The 15,548-nt window shown below is 33.4% G+C and overlaps 1 protein-coding gene across 2 annotated transcripts; it reads right to left on the bottom strand.

The window, feature by feature from the left end:
• Positions 1-367: 367 nt before the first annotated feature.
• LOC148607180 (alpha-1,6-mannosyl-glycoprotein 4-beta-N-acetylglucosaminyltransferase-like) lies at positions 368-15,011 on the bottom strand. Of its 2 annotated transcripts, none has more exons than XM_088546672.1 (5): positions 14,812-15,011; positions 10,351-10,458; positions 6,859-6,944; positions 2,580-2,682; positions 368-1,537 (listed from the first exon to the last, which is right to left on the bottom strand). In XM_088546672.1, exons 2-5 carry the CDS (start codon positions 10,445-10,447, stop codon positions 384-386), a joined length of 1,440 nt encoding a protein of 479 aa, XP_088402798.1. In that variant the 5' UTR covers positions 10,448-10,458; positions 14,812-15,011; the 3' UTR covers positions 368-383. The 2 variants fall into 2 exon arrangements, with proteins under 2 accessions (XP_088402798.1, XP_088402799.1); XM_088546673.1 differs by having other exon boundaries at positions 14,879-15,008.
• Positions 15,012-15,548: the final 537 nt, after the last annotated feature.

Genomic DNA, 15,548 nt, shown 5'->3' with positions numbered 1-15,548 from the left:
TGAAATTAATCTAAGTTATTTTGATGCTTTTATGTCATTGATGTAAAATGCTGAATACAAACGTTCCAATGATTTTTAAGAGTTGTGCCATACACTAGGTCTACCTCCTTAAATCGAGCCTGCTGAAAGGGTAATCGAGGCAACCAAGAACTAATTAATCTAGGGATTTACAAAGATCTTAGAAACCATAGGAATTACTTTACTATGAGTGCGCCCACACGTACACATAGGAGTGATGTAAATTGTCATGTTCTTTTTATACGTTCTCTTAAAATTTTGAAAGCTATTGGTTGTAGTCACTTTAGAATAACTACTAGTATGAAAAAAAAATGATTTTTACATTGTATAGAGTATACAAAAATGCAGATCGTTTTTGAAACATTTTATTGCCATAGAAAAACTGCTATTTCTTGAATTATTACCCACATCGACTGAGATTTCAATAGTTTTATCTGAAAGCAATGTATTTTCTGTGTACTTGAAGAACTTGTTACATTGTCTACATCTACAGTTCCATTTCTAAAATTTCCTATAGTTTCATAATCGATACAGTATCTTGTCTTATTAACTTTTGTGCTTACTTCTAAAGTAGCGTCTTTAAAATTATCATTAGGATATTTATCCAATCCTGATATAACAGTAATGCGACGAACATGTTGAGGTTTTTTAAACATTACCCTATAAAACTCGTCTTTACGAGGACTTCGAGATGTCCAATAACAACCAAAACCAGCACCATACGCAACTTCCGGTGACGTGCTTTTATCAGACAGCGTCGTAACTATATCTGCCGGAGGATTATCACCATTTAGCGTTTTTGTGAAATCCCCAATGAAGTAACTATCTTTTACTTTAACAGTTTTCGTTTTTAATGTTGAAGTTTTACCCATATGTTGAAATAATGTAGGTTTCCGAACTATTCTCCGAAACTGAAGCATTAATGGGTTAAATGATAAATATGTAAAGTCAGCCGGTTGCTCTTCGTAAAACAAAGCAACTATTTTCGCTAATGATGGTAAATCTGAAGTATGATAAAGTTTAGCTATCATTCCTAATTGTGAAAATTCTAGACAAGTCCATCTATTATTTTGACTGATTATAAAATCTCGCATAATTTGTATATAACCTTTGACAGTAATTACGTCATCTTCTAAATGTAAATAATATTCCGAAAGGCCATTTTTATGTACATATAACCACAGTAAGACAAAATCGATGTTTTGCTTAGCTTTCCATGAAACTCTCAAGTTGGAATGTCCAATATAGTGATGACCAAGATTTTCTAGTTTCGGATATATCCAATCAAAAGCTTGAATAATTTGAATAGTTCCGTTCGAAACAGCATCTGGGTACGTTCTTTTTATTCTTTCTATAATGTCACTTTTCCATTCGGTATCCGGTTCGGCTACCAATATCACGATGCACAAATCTTGGTGTTCTTTTTCATTGGAATTTGTCATCAAAGACTTTAGTGTGTCAAACATGTAGATAGTATTGTTTGGTCGCTTCGCGGTTACGAATCCAATTGTTAAATATCCTGAAAAAAAAATGAAAACAAATGAAGAAAAATATGCCTGTTATGTCTTTTTTTAATATCTTAAACATATCAAAAATGAATGATGAAGCAACATTGATCCTATATTAGAACAAAATATATCCAGTTACACTATTTCCTCAATTTGTTATTTGTTGACATAGCCGAAGTGACTGGTATCACGATCGGTGGAGTGGAATATTTGAAAGCAAACATACAATGCATTAATAGAGTATGTAAGTCTTGTCATGGGACCCCGTGATTTCACGAGAATGGGTCCAAGTCTTCCATTCAAAAGCATAGAGATAAGTCGTTTAGAGAGCGTTGAGTTCAGTGTTAAGGGCAAAACATCTTTTTGTGTAAAAAATATCGATAAAAATGCCAAATATCTATTTCTGCATGATAAAGGTATTCAGAAAAACATAAAGTAGAAGATTTTGCATTGTTATACAGCGTTTCGAGTATCCGGAAGTAAACAATTAAAAGCAGACCGGTCTTCGGTTTTCAATACGTTCTACGTCGGAAATTCCGGTAAAGAAAAGGAAATCAGAACGAGACTTACAAACCCTATTTTGGCAGTATGTCATGTTACAATTTGGCGCTTTATTTGTGAAGGCGGATGATAAGTGATGCACTACATACCTAAGCCCAGCGTAAATATTTTGCGGATTTTATTTTCGCGTTTTCAGACAGACCACTTAAATACGCCAAAATAAACAACCCATAAACTTTACCCGCTATACGCTACTAAAGGTTACAACTTAGTAAACGTTAAACATGGTTTGTATTTCACTGGGTTCGGTTTCTAAAATCAGACCATACACAACAGACAGACGTTATAAAAACGACTGTAGAATTGAAATAAAATCATTTGGTTTGAAATTATGATGGTCATTTTTTCCTGAAATTTTCGCATGGTAAAAAGCAAATCTATGGGTATTGAAGGTAAGCTTAGTAATTAAATGTTACAGTAATATACACAATATACAATTTAAAATAAAATCATTTTATTTAAAATTATGTAAGTAGAAATAAATGAACTTACTTTTTTGAACGAGTTTTCCTGGTCCAGCAACTAAAACCTTTTCACTCCAGAGCGGATCAATATCATCCAAACTAAACCTTGGAAATAGTTGCGCCCTCTTGTCCTTAATAGACAAACAAAAAAAAAACAGGTGACACTAAATGCATATAATAAATGTCATGAATACGGATCGTTAACGACATAAAACGACATGCGTATGTTGAAAGCAATAACTTAAGACTTGGCCTTGGTTTAATAAACAAAATTCCAGAAATCCTGAGTTGTTTTTTTCTTCAAACTTCAATTTCAAGTGATCTGATTAAAGGAAATTTGAATTGAGGAAGAATCTGAGGACAATCTCAATTTGATATATTTTTTTTATTTGACAAAATTTGCTTCCTAACATGTTCTCTTCGCTAAATTATTAATTTTGGTTAAATCTTTAGCATATCGAATGTTAATATTTAGACTAGCTCCTGCACTTAACATTCTTTTATCTCGTCGTACTAGCTGTCATTTGTTCATGTTTTACTTAAGGTAGGAGTTACGTAAATGAACGCCCCTAGCGGATTACGGAAAAAAACTTTGTCGTTGCCGTTACTATGCGAGTTATTTCCCTTTGACCGCAGCTTAAAAAAAAATGGTCCACGGCAATCGAAATTTCCGTGAATATTTCAAAAGGTACCAGTGTCGCATTGCATATCCTTGAGCGTGTGTACGTCAAAACATGGATGGTATAAAAAAAAATATTGCATTTTCTTTTTTACAAACTAATGTTTTGTCAAAAGATATGAACAATGACTTATAAAAGAGAACAAACATAACACTATAAGATGAAGAAAATCTAACATTGTAACATAAAAATGTTTCACGCAAAAGATTGCTTTGATGAGTGCAGAACGAAAATGAATGTAAAGAAAATGACTATCTACGGTTCAAGACTACTTTTCTGTCCAATCTTCGTGGACTCGCTCTACTTTTTTGCGGGAAATTATTGTTTCCCATGTCCTTAGAAATGCTACATAAGTGAAAGTTTTATTGAATCAATTTACGTATTTAAAAAAAAATCCTAAAAATATGCACTTCACTGTATAGTCCATGGGAATATAATGGACAGTTGAGTAGGTATTTCATGTATATTTACATGTGTTACTCTATACCTTAAAAAATACTATACATGTAGTTTACAAGTTAGTTACTAATATCATTTTCAGTCGCTTCTGTTCTGTTGAAGTGTTTTTATAACCTGGCAATTTGTTTCAATGCAGAATGATAGCATTGTTTATTACATAGTAATACACATTTTCTTATTCAAATCAATAGAAAACAAAGCATGCAAATATCCCGGTATTTGCACGTAAACTTTCATTTGTATCCTGAAAAAATCGGAGACGTTGCGAATACGTTTTTAAATTTATTGCACTGTTGTCTTCTGCTAAATATGGCTGAACGGGATATTGACAGGTTGTAATAAAAATGGCAATGACCTCTTTATATGGGTCATCATATTTCCATGTTTAGTGACAGTTATTGTGATTCCATTTTGTTTCAAATAATACAAACAAAAATGCATTCCTTTCAATTTTACTACAATTTATCAATAATTCATAAATTCATATTGCACTAGTTTATATATTTATTATATATCATTATTGAACTAGTGCAATAAAACACATACAACGTTGCCAAATGCATTATATCCAACAAATTAGTATAATGTTAACTGAAATATTTATCACTATATAATAAAAGAGTTCTTGCATGAATACTTGTGAATATTCTGTGAGGGACAAAATTCACCAGTATTCATGCAATAACCCTATAATATCGTATATTTAGATTAAAATATAACGTTTTGCGTATGAATTATGAGTATTTGTTTTAACCCTTTATCGCATACTCTATATCACATCCCTAGACCTATATCGCATACCCTATATCACACCCTTTACAGACAGTACTTGAAGTCTGTTTAAATATAGGATATAACGAACATGCCATGTCAAAATCTGTATCGTATGCTGTACGTGTATCAACCCTCGACCTATATCACACCGTGGGCCGGTAGCCCGTGGGGTGCTATAGGAGTCTCGGATTGATACAGCATTCGACACAAATTTTGACATGTAATATTCAGTATATATCAAGCAGATCCAGAAAATTGAAAAAAAGGGGGGGGGTGTTGCATACAATCATTTGCTAATTTTGCCAGAATTTTGTCAAAATTAGCTAATTTTTAACAGCATGTGGTTTCACAAACCCCGGAACTCCTCTAACTGGACCCAACGCTGCAATTCAAGTGGCGCACTTGGTATCCACTGCTGGTCGGTAATGCATAACTTTCGAAGTTTTTGTTGAGTGAACATTATAGATAAAAACAAATTAGCAGGTCTTCTTAAGCAAAGTAAAACGACATCCATCCTAGAACAGGAAATCCATGTAAATTGTAAATTGTCGCGTCACCTGTTCACTTTGTTGTCACATAAGTCTGAATATCATATACGCATGTAAAGTTTCTGTCAAAACGTAAGTTGGTTGTGATAAAAAGTAGCAGCAAGAAATTTCCTGAAAATTGCGTGGTAGGGCAAACAGAAGGTCGGGCAACTTGATTACCTTACAACTAGAAATCATTGAGATGTGATAAATATCTGTGAACCCAGCGGTAGCAATAAAGCCATTCAAACAAAACAGATTTAGGTGAACTACCCACATGCCAAATATCAAAAAACAAAACGAAAGACAAAACATGTAAATTGTAAATTGTCGCGTCACCTGTTCGTACCGTCCTTGTAAATTTATCGCGATACCTGTAGGTGGTCTTGTTACTTTACTCTAACAATATCAATGATTTCCTGTTCATTCTTCATATTGACAGTAAGATGCGTTCAGGCTTTAAAATATTTGTATGAATGTAATAGATATTTAGAATGCAGAAGCGATTTTTCACAGGGCTATTTTAAAACTTGTTTTCTGTCAAATGAAAAAGAAGATTGCATGTACCTCTTAATACTGGTTAAGGTATACTTTTGAAAAGAAAGACATTGTCGACACGATGGGGACTATATGTTCATGTGCTATTCATCAAATATAAAAGCTGTCTGAAGTTATTTTTTTCTTTTTGACATTTTCTTTGCGTTCTCATTTGTTTGTTGAACCTTTCTAATTTACTGTACTGAATACTTATTTTCGAGTTATTTTCTCTCGAAAATCATCCTTTTTATGAATAAGTATCAAGTGTCTCTCGACAATTACATATAAATAGTAAAATTATGCCTGAGAACATGTACTTAAGACATCAAGTAATCTATTCAGAATGAAGGTGATAGTATTTATTTATTTATTTATTTATTGAAAGCGTGAATTATTAGGGTCCCGTCACTGAAAATCGACACATAGTACTGCAATCACTCTATCCGTCGGTGCGTCCGTTACGAAGTCGAGTCCAGACTTTTAACTTTTTTTTCTTTCGTTTGGTAGATCACCTAAAGATTGTGTGTTGCGAACCATGGGTAGTGGCGTATGACACTGAACTTTAACCTCAAGGTCAAATTCCTATTTTTCGTTAACAAACTCTAGTTCAGGATGTACTGTTTTGTCTTTCGTTTTGTTTTTTTTATATTTGGCATGTGGGTAGTTCACCTAAATCTGTTTTGTTTAAATGGCTTTATTGCTAACGCTGGGTTCACAGTAATTTATAACATTTTTCTGGTTGCAAGGTAATCAAGTTGCTCGACCTTCTGTTTGCCCTACCACACAATTCTCATGAAATTTCTTGTTGCTACTTTTCATCACAACCAACTTATGTTTTGACAGAAGCTTTACATGGGTATATCATATTCAGACTTATGTGACAACAAAGTTCTGTTTGACAATTTGTTATATATTTTGACCATATGGATTTAACACACACTTTTTGTAGCAGTTTTTTTCTCCAAAATTACTAAATTTAAAGACGTACAGCTATTGGGACATATAAGGCCAAAATAAAATAATAAATATATGTCTGTTTCCTGCTACCTTTTCGATCCCATAATTCTAGGCATAACCTAAACATTTTAAGGCCATCTTGGATCCGGATCAAGAACCGTTAGAGTTAAGACTATTTTCGCATTTATATGTATTCAATATGTATTTTTTTTAATTCCTTTTTGAAAAATGAAATTTACAAAAATTAAATAGGTTTCTATCTATCCAACTGCCCTATTTTTTCTTCATGAAAAGGGGTAGAAACAACACTATATATATATATATATATATATTGGGGTGGGGAGGGGCCGGTGCTTTCGAATATTGATATTACCGGAATGTTCCCATGTAACCTATGCTGGTTTTGTCCTACATGTACGTCTTCTTCAATCAGATATTTTTTGTAGTACGCAATGGGCTCTGAAAAAGGGATAAAAGCAATAAATAAATGCATATTGTTATAAGTATGTGACACTGGGGTTAGTTATTAAAGTCTTTATTCATAAGAGTATAAACTAAAATGAAAAGCAGGAAACATTACGTTTACTATAAGGTTTTTTGACATACTGGTGTGTAAGTATAAATTCCCTAGTCCCGAACGTCACCGATCCGGATTTAGACAGCGTATTGGTCACGTGACAAAGTCAGAGGTTCATTACCCCTCCTACCAACGGCTTCAAACTTGAATATTTAAAAAAAATAGGAGAGAATATAAGCAATCTGAGGTTAACTTGTAAATATTTTTTACAGACATTCAATATCTCAGAGGGCTTGATTTCTATAGAATGCCGAGAGTAAGTTCCAAACATCAGACAATGTTTGGAATTTGCAAAACAAATGATATATTTACGTATTCATCATTTGAAAGATGTTTTCTTAAGAATTATTGAATGCAAGAGTAAATCCTGAAATTTTTAAAATGGGACGGCATTAGTTTATGCAAGAAGGATTCAAGAAAAAAGGTTCGAGGTTTTTGTTTAGCCATTAGATTGGAAGAAATTAACTTAGTTTCTAACAAAAGTGGTCTTTACAACCCCCCCTTTTTTTGCATCTATGGATCCGCCACTGGCATGATTTTTTTAATGGTGGATAAACCGAAAAAAAGAATGCATATTGTGAAACGCAACACCTGCACCAACATATGACCTACGAGTTTATGCAGATTACACAAAAAATATTCTTAAAATACTAAGTACCTAGAGTTTGGTTAGAAGTACATGAAGCACATGCAAGGACTGGTGTATCCGGACGAAAAATTTAATATATCATACATGTATATATATATATATATATATATATATATATATATATATATATATATATATATATATATATATATATATATATATATATATATATTGTTGTCAACAAGATACCACATGCACATCTAAAACAAATTGAATTTAGATGAAGAGAGCCAATGTACTTCCATATGATCAGCCTGTACGTTTAAATGGGAATACTCGACTACCATACACTACACAGTGTGACTCACTAATTGGATTTGCGTTAAACTTCGCACTTGAATATATATATTGAAAATCATCGACAAGGTCAAAATCCACCCACCGAATATCAATATTCGCTTTTATTGAAAATTAAATCATGCGAATTAATGCAAGTGCCTTTCCTCAATTTGAATTTAGGCGTAACTTGTTGGTTACTTAAACTCTCCAAACCTACCTGACACTTCAAAGTCATGCATTCATCATGTGCATGTATCATTAACATAATATTGTATTGAATTGCACCACAAATAATGAGATGAGGTGTATATGTATCCTAAAACATTCTCACCCGATGGCGTTGCAACATATTACAAATATATGTGGAGTGAATCATATCTAAACCGTCCTCGTTTTGGACTTTAACATTGGTTTGGTTTAGACAGGTGCTTGTTTTACTAAGGATCAAAATACATGTGCATATAAACTGATATGATTGTCTGAATAAGGCAAGTTTTCGGATTAAATAAGGGTTCTGTTTGGACGGGTTTTTCTGTCCTACTAATTTTGAAATGCATATACATCTGCTATTGTACGGAAGCAGAGAGGGGACACAACAAAAAAAAAAAAAAAAAAAAAAAAAAAAAAAAAATGGATTTTTTTTTAATTCGAGATCACGATAAAACAGTACCGTTATCTCGAAATCTCGATATAAAATAAATCATTATCTCGATCTCGTTTAATCGAGATCTCGAGATAACGGTACTGTTTTATCTTGAATTAAATAAAAAAATTCCATTGTTTTTTGTGTCCCCTCTCGGCTTCCGTAGCTATGAACTTGTTTTTCTCTATGATATTGTTTAGCCAGACAAATAAAAATCAGAGTATTTTTTTTTATTTTGTTTTGTCTAATGTATATCAAGTAAGTTCATGTAGCAATACGAAAGTTCCAAAGGATAGGAAATTCATGGAAACAAAAACAACGAAAACTATAAAATGACTACTGGCGAATTGTTTTACAATACAACAGAACTAAAAAAAATACACAGAGAAAGAACAGCACGTATCAGAAACTTAAAGGAATAGGTTATAAATTAAAACCAAAGCATACCGAGCCCATTCATGCACTAAACAATTATATTAAATTTATTCAATGGCAATTACGCACGACGGGTATCTTGCAGGAAGCAGAAAGCGTTTAATACATTCAATTTCTTGATTAGACAAAGTAAGTGATCATTTATTACATATATCTATGTTTGAGTAGCCACATGTCATACTAAAAAAGAAGGAAAGCAATTAAGTTGCCATGGATAGGTGAAAGAGTAATCAAGGGAACCAAGGTTATAGCATTAATCAAAAGAATGTAATCCAGTGACAAAGACCAGACATGGAAAACAGACATACACAACAAAGAACATAAAGTAACTATAATCATACATACAAAGTAACAAAATCAAATGAGCAACTCGGACTCAACTAAAATCTGTGAGCATGGACCAGGTGCACCGGTAGGGTAAGCGTCCTCTATTTTTTTAGAAACACCCACCGAGTTGGTCATAAAAAGTCAAGTCTGGGGTAGACAAACGAGGAAAGGAAAACTATGACCCGTTGAATAAATCAGTTTTCATGGTGCTGATGGATACTAAAAAAAGCTCTGCTGATTGCAACACACCTAAATTAGTTATGGATGGGAAATGAGTTGCTATCGAAGGGTTTTAAGGCCTGCTTTTTGCAAAACACCTAAATCATATCCTATGGAAGGGGAAATCAGTTGCTATGGAAAGGTAACACAAGCCCCGCTGTTTACAACACACCTAAATCAGTTGCTATGGAAGAAGAAATCAAAGCCTGTTTCTTGCTATTTACCTGCATACTTATCTAGAACAAAGGAGTACATGTACAAAGAAAAATGTGTAAACAAAACAAAGAAGAAACTTTGAGTGGATGAGAAATTTAACGAGAATGGATATGGTGAATATGTCAAAGAGACAATAATACCAACGGAATGAAAAATGTCAGCTCAAGCACCCCCCCCCCCCTCTCTCTCTCCCATGAGTCTTCGAAGAATTACTGGGAACCACTTACACCAGATGGAGGCTGCAGCTTGCTTTTAATGATTTTTTCATATAATTCAGCTATGTTTTGACATGTATATGCAAAGGTGACAACAAAAAGAAAATCTGAAACATGATCATCATAGCGAAAACAGACCTTCCGTAGTACAGTGCACTTTGAACTTTGCAACGTTTACACACGATCAGTAAAACCTTGAACATAAACGGAAATTTAACATAGATGCTCCAGAAATTTTAAGCAGTTTCAGCCTCTTACAAGACATCCGTCGTGTATACTATACAGAATATAGAGATTATACTCACTTCGAGAGATCACCTGGATGTAAAGTACACTAAGTTGAACCATCATGAACAGTAATCCGAACGAAATTACTGCACTCCTCCATTTAAATTCCTTCATTACTCACGAAGCTGAAAATTTGTCGATATATATTCATTTAGATTAAATTTGTATCAACTGTCGAGATACATGAAATTATATGACATTCCTGTTTCAGGCGGGGGGATGGCGGGCGTGCGCCACCCTAACATTTGCAAGGCATGGGTTGTCAGGGGTAGATTTAGGCGGTTTTAGGTTGAAACTTAAATTTCTCGCTTATTTTACCACAAAAGATATCTACATTGCACCCACTTTAGAAGAATAGTACAAAAATTCAACCTCAAAAAATGTTTTGCCTCGCTCCGCTGGTCAAAAATTTTATTTTACCCCCCCCCCCCAATCTAAAATCCTGGATCCGCCCTTGAGTAGTATGTGACATTTATTAAAAAACCAAGCAATTAAATAATACATAATCAAAATAAATAAACTTTTTATAAGTCCTCTTTTTAACAATTTTATGTCTTGGTATTCAATTTTTCCTTCTAATTAAAAAAAAAAACATAACTGTGTTAAAGTCCTGGAAGTTTGGATGCACGTATATTGCATGTACGTATCTTTCTCCGTTGTTATACTGCACCACTTGTTCAGTGTGACGATATAAAGCCATGATTGTATTTTCCATACATAAATGTACATGTACATGTGCGAACCATATCCTTTATCAAAGGAAGCGGGGGTTTAGCCCGCTACCAAACCTGGTTTAGCTCATCTTTCATTACGGAATGCCTGTACCAAGTCAGGACAATTGCAGTGGTTATCCAACTTCCTGTTTTTTTTCCTGATATTGTCGTTTGTTATACGGACTTTTCTTTTAGACAATTCCTTTTGACTACTTTCTACATTTTATCAGTCCGTAATTTTATTATTACCCTCCCTTAAGCTTTAGATAGAAAAAAAATTCTATCTGAATTTTGTTGTCGGATAACTGTGTCAAACATCTAGTATGATGCGCAATTGTTTACATTACATATCCCATGTTTGTGAAATGTTCCTGCTATCCGCAGAGAACTGGTTTATTTCCGAAATCTGTACATATAAAGAATCGAACAGACTAAAAATCAACTGAATATTTTGTATACATTTGCTCGTGAAATTTTACATTAATGAAATAGTATGGTGGAGCCCACGATGTTCGCTTATACGTGCAATGCAAACTCCGTATCAATAGAGGTGCTGTAATTGGACTTTCACTTTCGATTGCATATTGTCCGTCTATTAGTGAAATATTATGATAGTTATAAATAATATTTAAAGTCATTGTTAGTAAAACAATGGACGCATGTAAGAAAAAAAAACGCGATCAATTTCGTTCATGCGATATACACATGAACACCAAAACAAATGCGGATAAACGCTGGGAAAAATCGATGACAATGCACAATGATTGAGATTTGATATCCTAAGTGATTTAACTGTCTCTGTGTCATCCGCTCAGTTTATGTGGCCATTGACATTTTAACTAAATCTCATTGCAGAGAAACCTGTCTAAATCAAACCCTTTTAGTACTGTATAACTTGTTTAATTTAGACAGGTGTTCGGATTACGCAGGTTAAAATTCATTTCAATATGTATGAAGGTACTTTAAAAGAGGGTTTTTTTTTTTATTATTTGATGCTCGGTTCGTTACTGCATAATATGACTTTATGCACCGCGGTACAATAGACAACATTTGTTTACATGACTTGTTGATATGTTATACAAAGTGACTTTTACTTTTTACTTCAATGAACAGGAAACATTTGTGTTTTTATTTTCAAGTGTCGAGTGGTTTTAAGTAGCAGTTATATAACAATGTTATGGTGTTTCCATGGCTGGAAGAGACATTTACATGTATGATATATCACTTAAAACAGTGATTAAATTGTCATATTTCGTTTGTTGAACTGGTTTTCATTCTGTATAACTGTAACTACATGTACAGTAATTCAAATCGGCCACATGGAGTATTAAATCAGCCATTGCAGGATTGAATTATCTTGTAACATTCCAACAAACGTTAAGCTTAAGGGTAAATTTTGTAAGAATCAGTCGAAAAGGGAATTAAACATGCATGTCAAAAACCCACCCGTTTGACAATAAAATTCGATTAAAGATGCTCTCTATTTGAGAAGACAATTGCTCTTTGCACCACTGGATTTGATTTGCCCAGAATGGTAAATCTTGCCTTTTTCCTTAATAATGATGGTACAAATAGTCAAATAAAACTTTCAAAATGGTGGTTTTTTCATACCATGTTTCACCAACTGCTTGATTATTATAAAGACTGACTCTTAATTTTGTAATGTTTAAGTGTTGTTTTCTAGTTTGTGCAGTTTTTGATCTTAGATGAAAAGTTGACCCGAGGTATGCATGTACACAGTAAGATAAAATATATTTTAGCTGTTTGTAAAAGACAGGAACATATAAAAATATGAATAGACTGCTACATGACCAGAGTACTTGCATGGCGTAGATACAGAGATATTGGGGAAGAGTTTCCTTGTAAATACACTAAATTAGAAACATTTTTTAACAAAAAAGTGGACGATTTCAAATGGAAAACGCCTTCCCCTTCGTAGTATTGCAAATGGAAAGCCCCCTCCCCCCTCGTATCTCTTTGTATTTGCCAAATTGCAAACGATTTTGTTTGGATTAAATACAGTGGACCAAAACATACAAATCGATGTACTTTCCCGATCAAGCTGTGTCAAACTCAGAAGGAATACATATACAATTTTAAACAATAGACTTCACATTGATTGTAGTTTAACGTCTCATGATACAATGTGAGTATTCCACGCATTTCAAGATGCGAACGAAATTTGGTTTTAAAAGGAGGTGTTATCAAAGTAATTTAACACCAGGGTAACCAGCGCTTGTTGAAAGAGCTCACCTTTTTTTTAAAATCCTGATTATCTGAAGACAGATTATAATGTAACTCATAAACTGTGCTACATTTTATTCAATGTATTTGTCACTGAGCATGCAAAAAAATGTCAATTATATCATGCTGGTTCTTATGGAGACAATTCATAAAAGCATAACTATGCTTGTTTCTGGATCCTATATTTATTATATTTGTATGTATGTTATCACATTTAAGACTATATGAAATAAAATATGTTTAAGCTAATGTAACTCATAGTAACAGCTTTCTGAAGCATAAACAAATCTTGCGTGCGTATTAATTCTCTCTGCAATTGATCTAGCATCGATTGATTGAAAACGGGGATAGGAAACATTATGTTGATAAAAAAACTTCTGATATTAATTTCCCTGCTGTTCTATCAATAAAGTTGGATGTGAAAACCTTTATTTATTTTCCTTGCTCTAATATGACGCATGGTTTTTGCTAAGATGAAATATATGTCCATTCTGAACTGTCTCAAGAATGGTCATAGATACACAAATAAACTGCCAGTAGAACAATTGGATAATTGATACGTGTATAGTGTAATTTTGGACATATTTTAATATGTGTATAGTGGGCTAGGCAGCTCGAACCTGACATTTTTACAAAGCAAACAACAAAAAAAACCCAAAAAACAAAAAACAAAAAAAATAAACAAATAAACAAAACAAAAACAAAACAAAACAAAAACAAAAAACAAAAACAAAAACAAAAACAAAAACAAAAACAAAAACAACAAAACAAAACAAAACAATCTTTGACAGCTTCCCTTCCATCAAGAAGCCAATCAATTCAAGCTCAACGGTTGGCATCCCATTTTATTAAAACATATTTTTACTCTAGTACATTTTGTGTTCATTCATTGACGATATCTGGATGGGAACTCTGTCTCTTTCCATTCATAATATACAGCCCTTGCCGATTCTATCCCCGAACGGTAAGAACTCGATTTCTTGTGAAAATTTTGTAAATCTAGTGTATTTCAGGGTGGAGGATGGAGGGGGAGTACTGTATGCAACAATCTATCGAAAATAGCCTTGAACTCTCTACCTTTTCAAATATGTGGACACTCCATTGCTTAGGTTTGTTAAAATTAAATCATTGTTAACTTTTAATATTGACCCCCTCACTGTAGATCTCAACCTTGTAGACCCCGGCATTGCAGACCACTGCCTCTAAATTCATAATATTCCTGCTTTAACCAGAATGGTGCAATTTCGAATGAATGTACAATGTACGTGGTCAAATTCAACAGTTTTTAAAATTCATGTATGATTGACATACACTCTTTTCTCGAGCAGTGTACGTATCATTTGAATACGTAATGCACACAGGTGAAGCAATCAGGTTTCGTCTACATTTCGCTGACTGTAATTACAGTCATTCTATCTCAATTGTTGCTTAAAAACAACGGATCCAATACCTTATACATGCAATATAAAACATTGTATCTATTAAAAATAGCAACAGGTTAAAATTGGAGTTTTATCTTACCTTGTTTGTTTTATTTCACATCACATTGAATTATCCCAGTCTACCATTGATCAGTCTCATTTTTTACCTTTTAAAAACATAGTCTCAACTGAATGACTTTCAATCACTTGAAAATGTGTATTGGTGCATAGGTATGTAACTTGACGCTGAAAACATCTCAAGCAGTCAATGGGGAAATATTTTTGATTATCACGAACGACTTTTAAAGTGGTTTTATAAAATATTTCATTCATTAGACTGTATATGCGAATCGTGTTATTTTTTTTTCTTAAGTAGCGGATAAAATCATTAAGCGACGTATATTATGTATATATAACAGGAACTAGCCTTTTCTTATTCACAAAAGAACATGTACGTGGGTTCATGTTTGAAATGTTCTATTCACAATTTGTAATACGCATTCAAATGCTAGTTTGAGTTCGCGTTTGAGTTCATTATTTTCACTCATTTGGATTATTTTACAAATACGAGTAAGAGAGGTGGTATTTGTTTGCCCGCTTCTGTTCTTCCCCATTAACTCTCCATGTTTGCTCAGAAACAAACAAAACACGGGCATCAAAAACAGAAGCGTCAATGAATTTTAAAGTGTCAATAACAATACTGGTCAGTAAACGAGAACAAGTCAAGAACTGAAGTCTTCAAAGTCGCTACTCGTCAAATATTCTATGCCACTGATTTTGGCGTGCTTACAACAGCCGAAATTGCACGAATGGGATATGCTCTAAAGTCGGGTGACT

This window comes from Perna viridis, chromosome 9 (genome assembly GCF_037379345.1).
Source record: "Perna viridis isolate PV_CMFRI_1.1 ecotype Kerala chromosome 9, ASM3737934v1, whole genome shotgun sequence".
Lineage (NCBI taxonomy): Eukaryota > Metazoa > Mollusca > Bivalvia > Mytilida > Mytilidae > Perna > Perna viridis.
The sequence above is the reverse complement of the archived record's forward strand: the minus strand, read 5'-3'. Positions and strand labels throughout refer to the sequence as shown.

What these genes read in the sequence shown, in the direction of transcription:
- LOC148607180 (XM_088546672.1), bottom strand. Translation starts at nt 10,447, where the DNA reads ATGAAGGAATTTAAATGGAGGAGTGCAGTAATTTCGTTCGGATTACTG. An exon ending in GGTTACATGGGAACATTCCG is followed by an intron (nt 2,683 to 6,858) that starts GTAATATCAATA and finishes TTGTCTATTAAG; the next exon opens with GACAAGAGGGCGCAACTATT. An exon ending in AGGAAAACTCGTTCAAAAAA is followed by an intron (nt 1,538 to 2,579) that starts GTAAGTTCATTT and finishes TTTTTTTTTCAG; the next exon opens with GATATTTAACAATTGGATTC.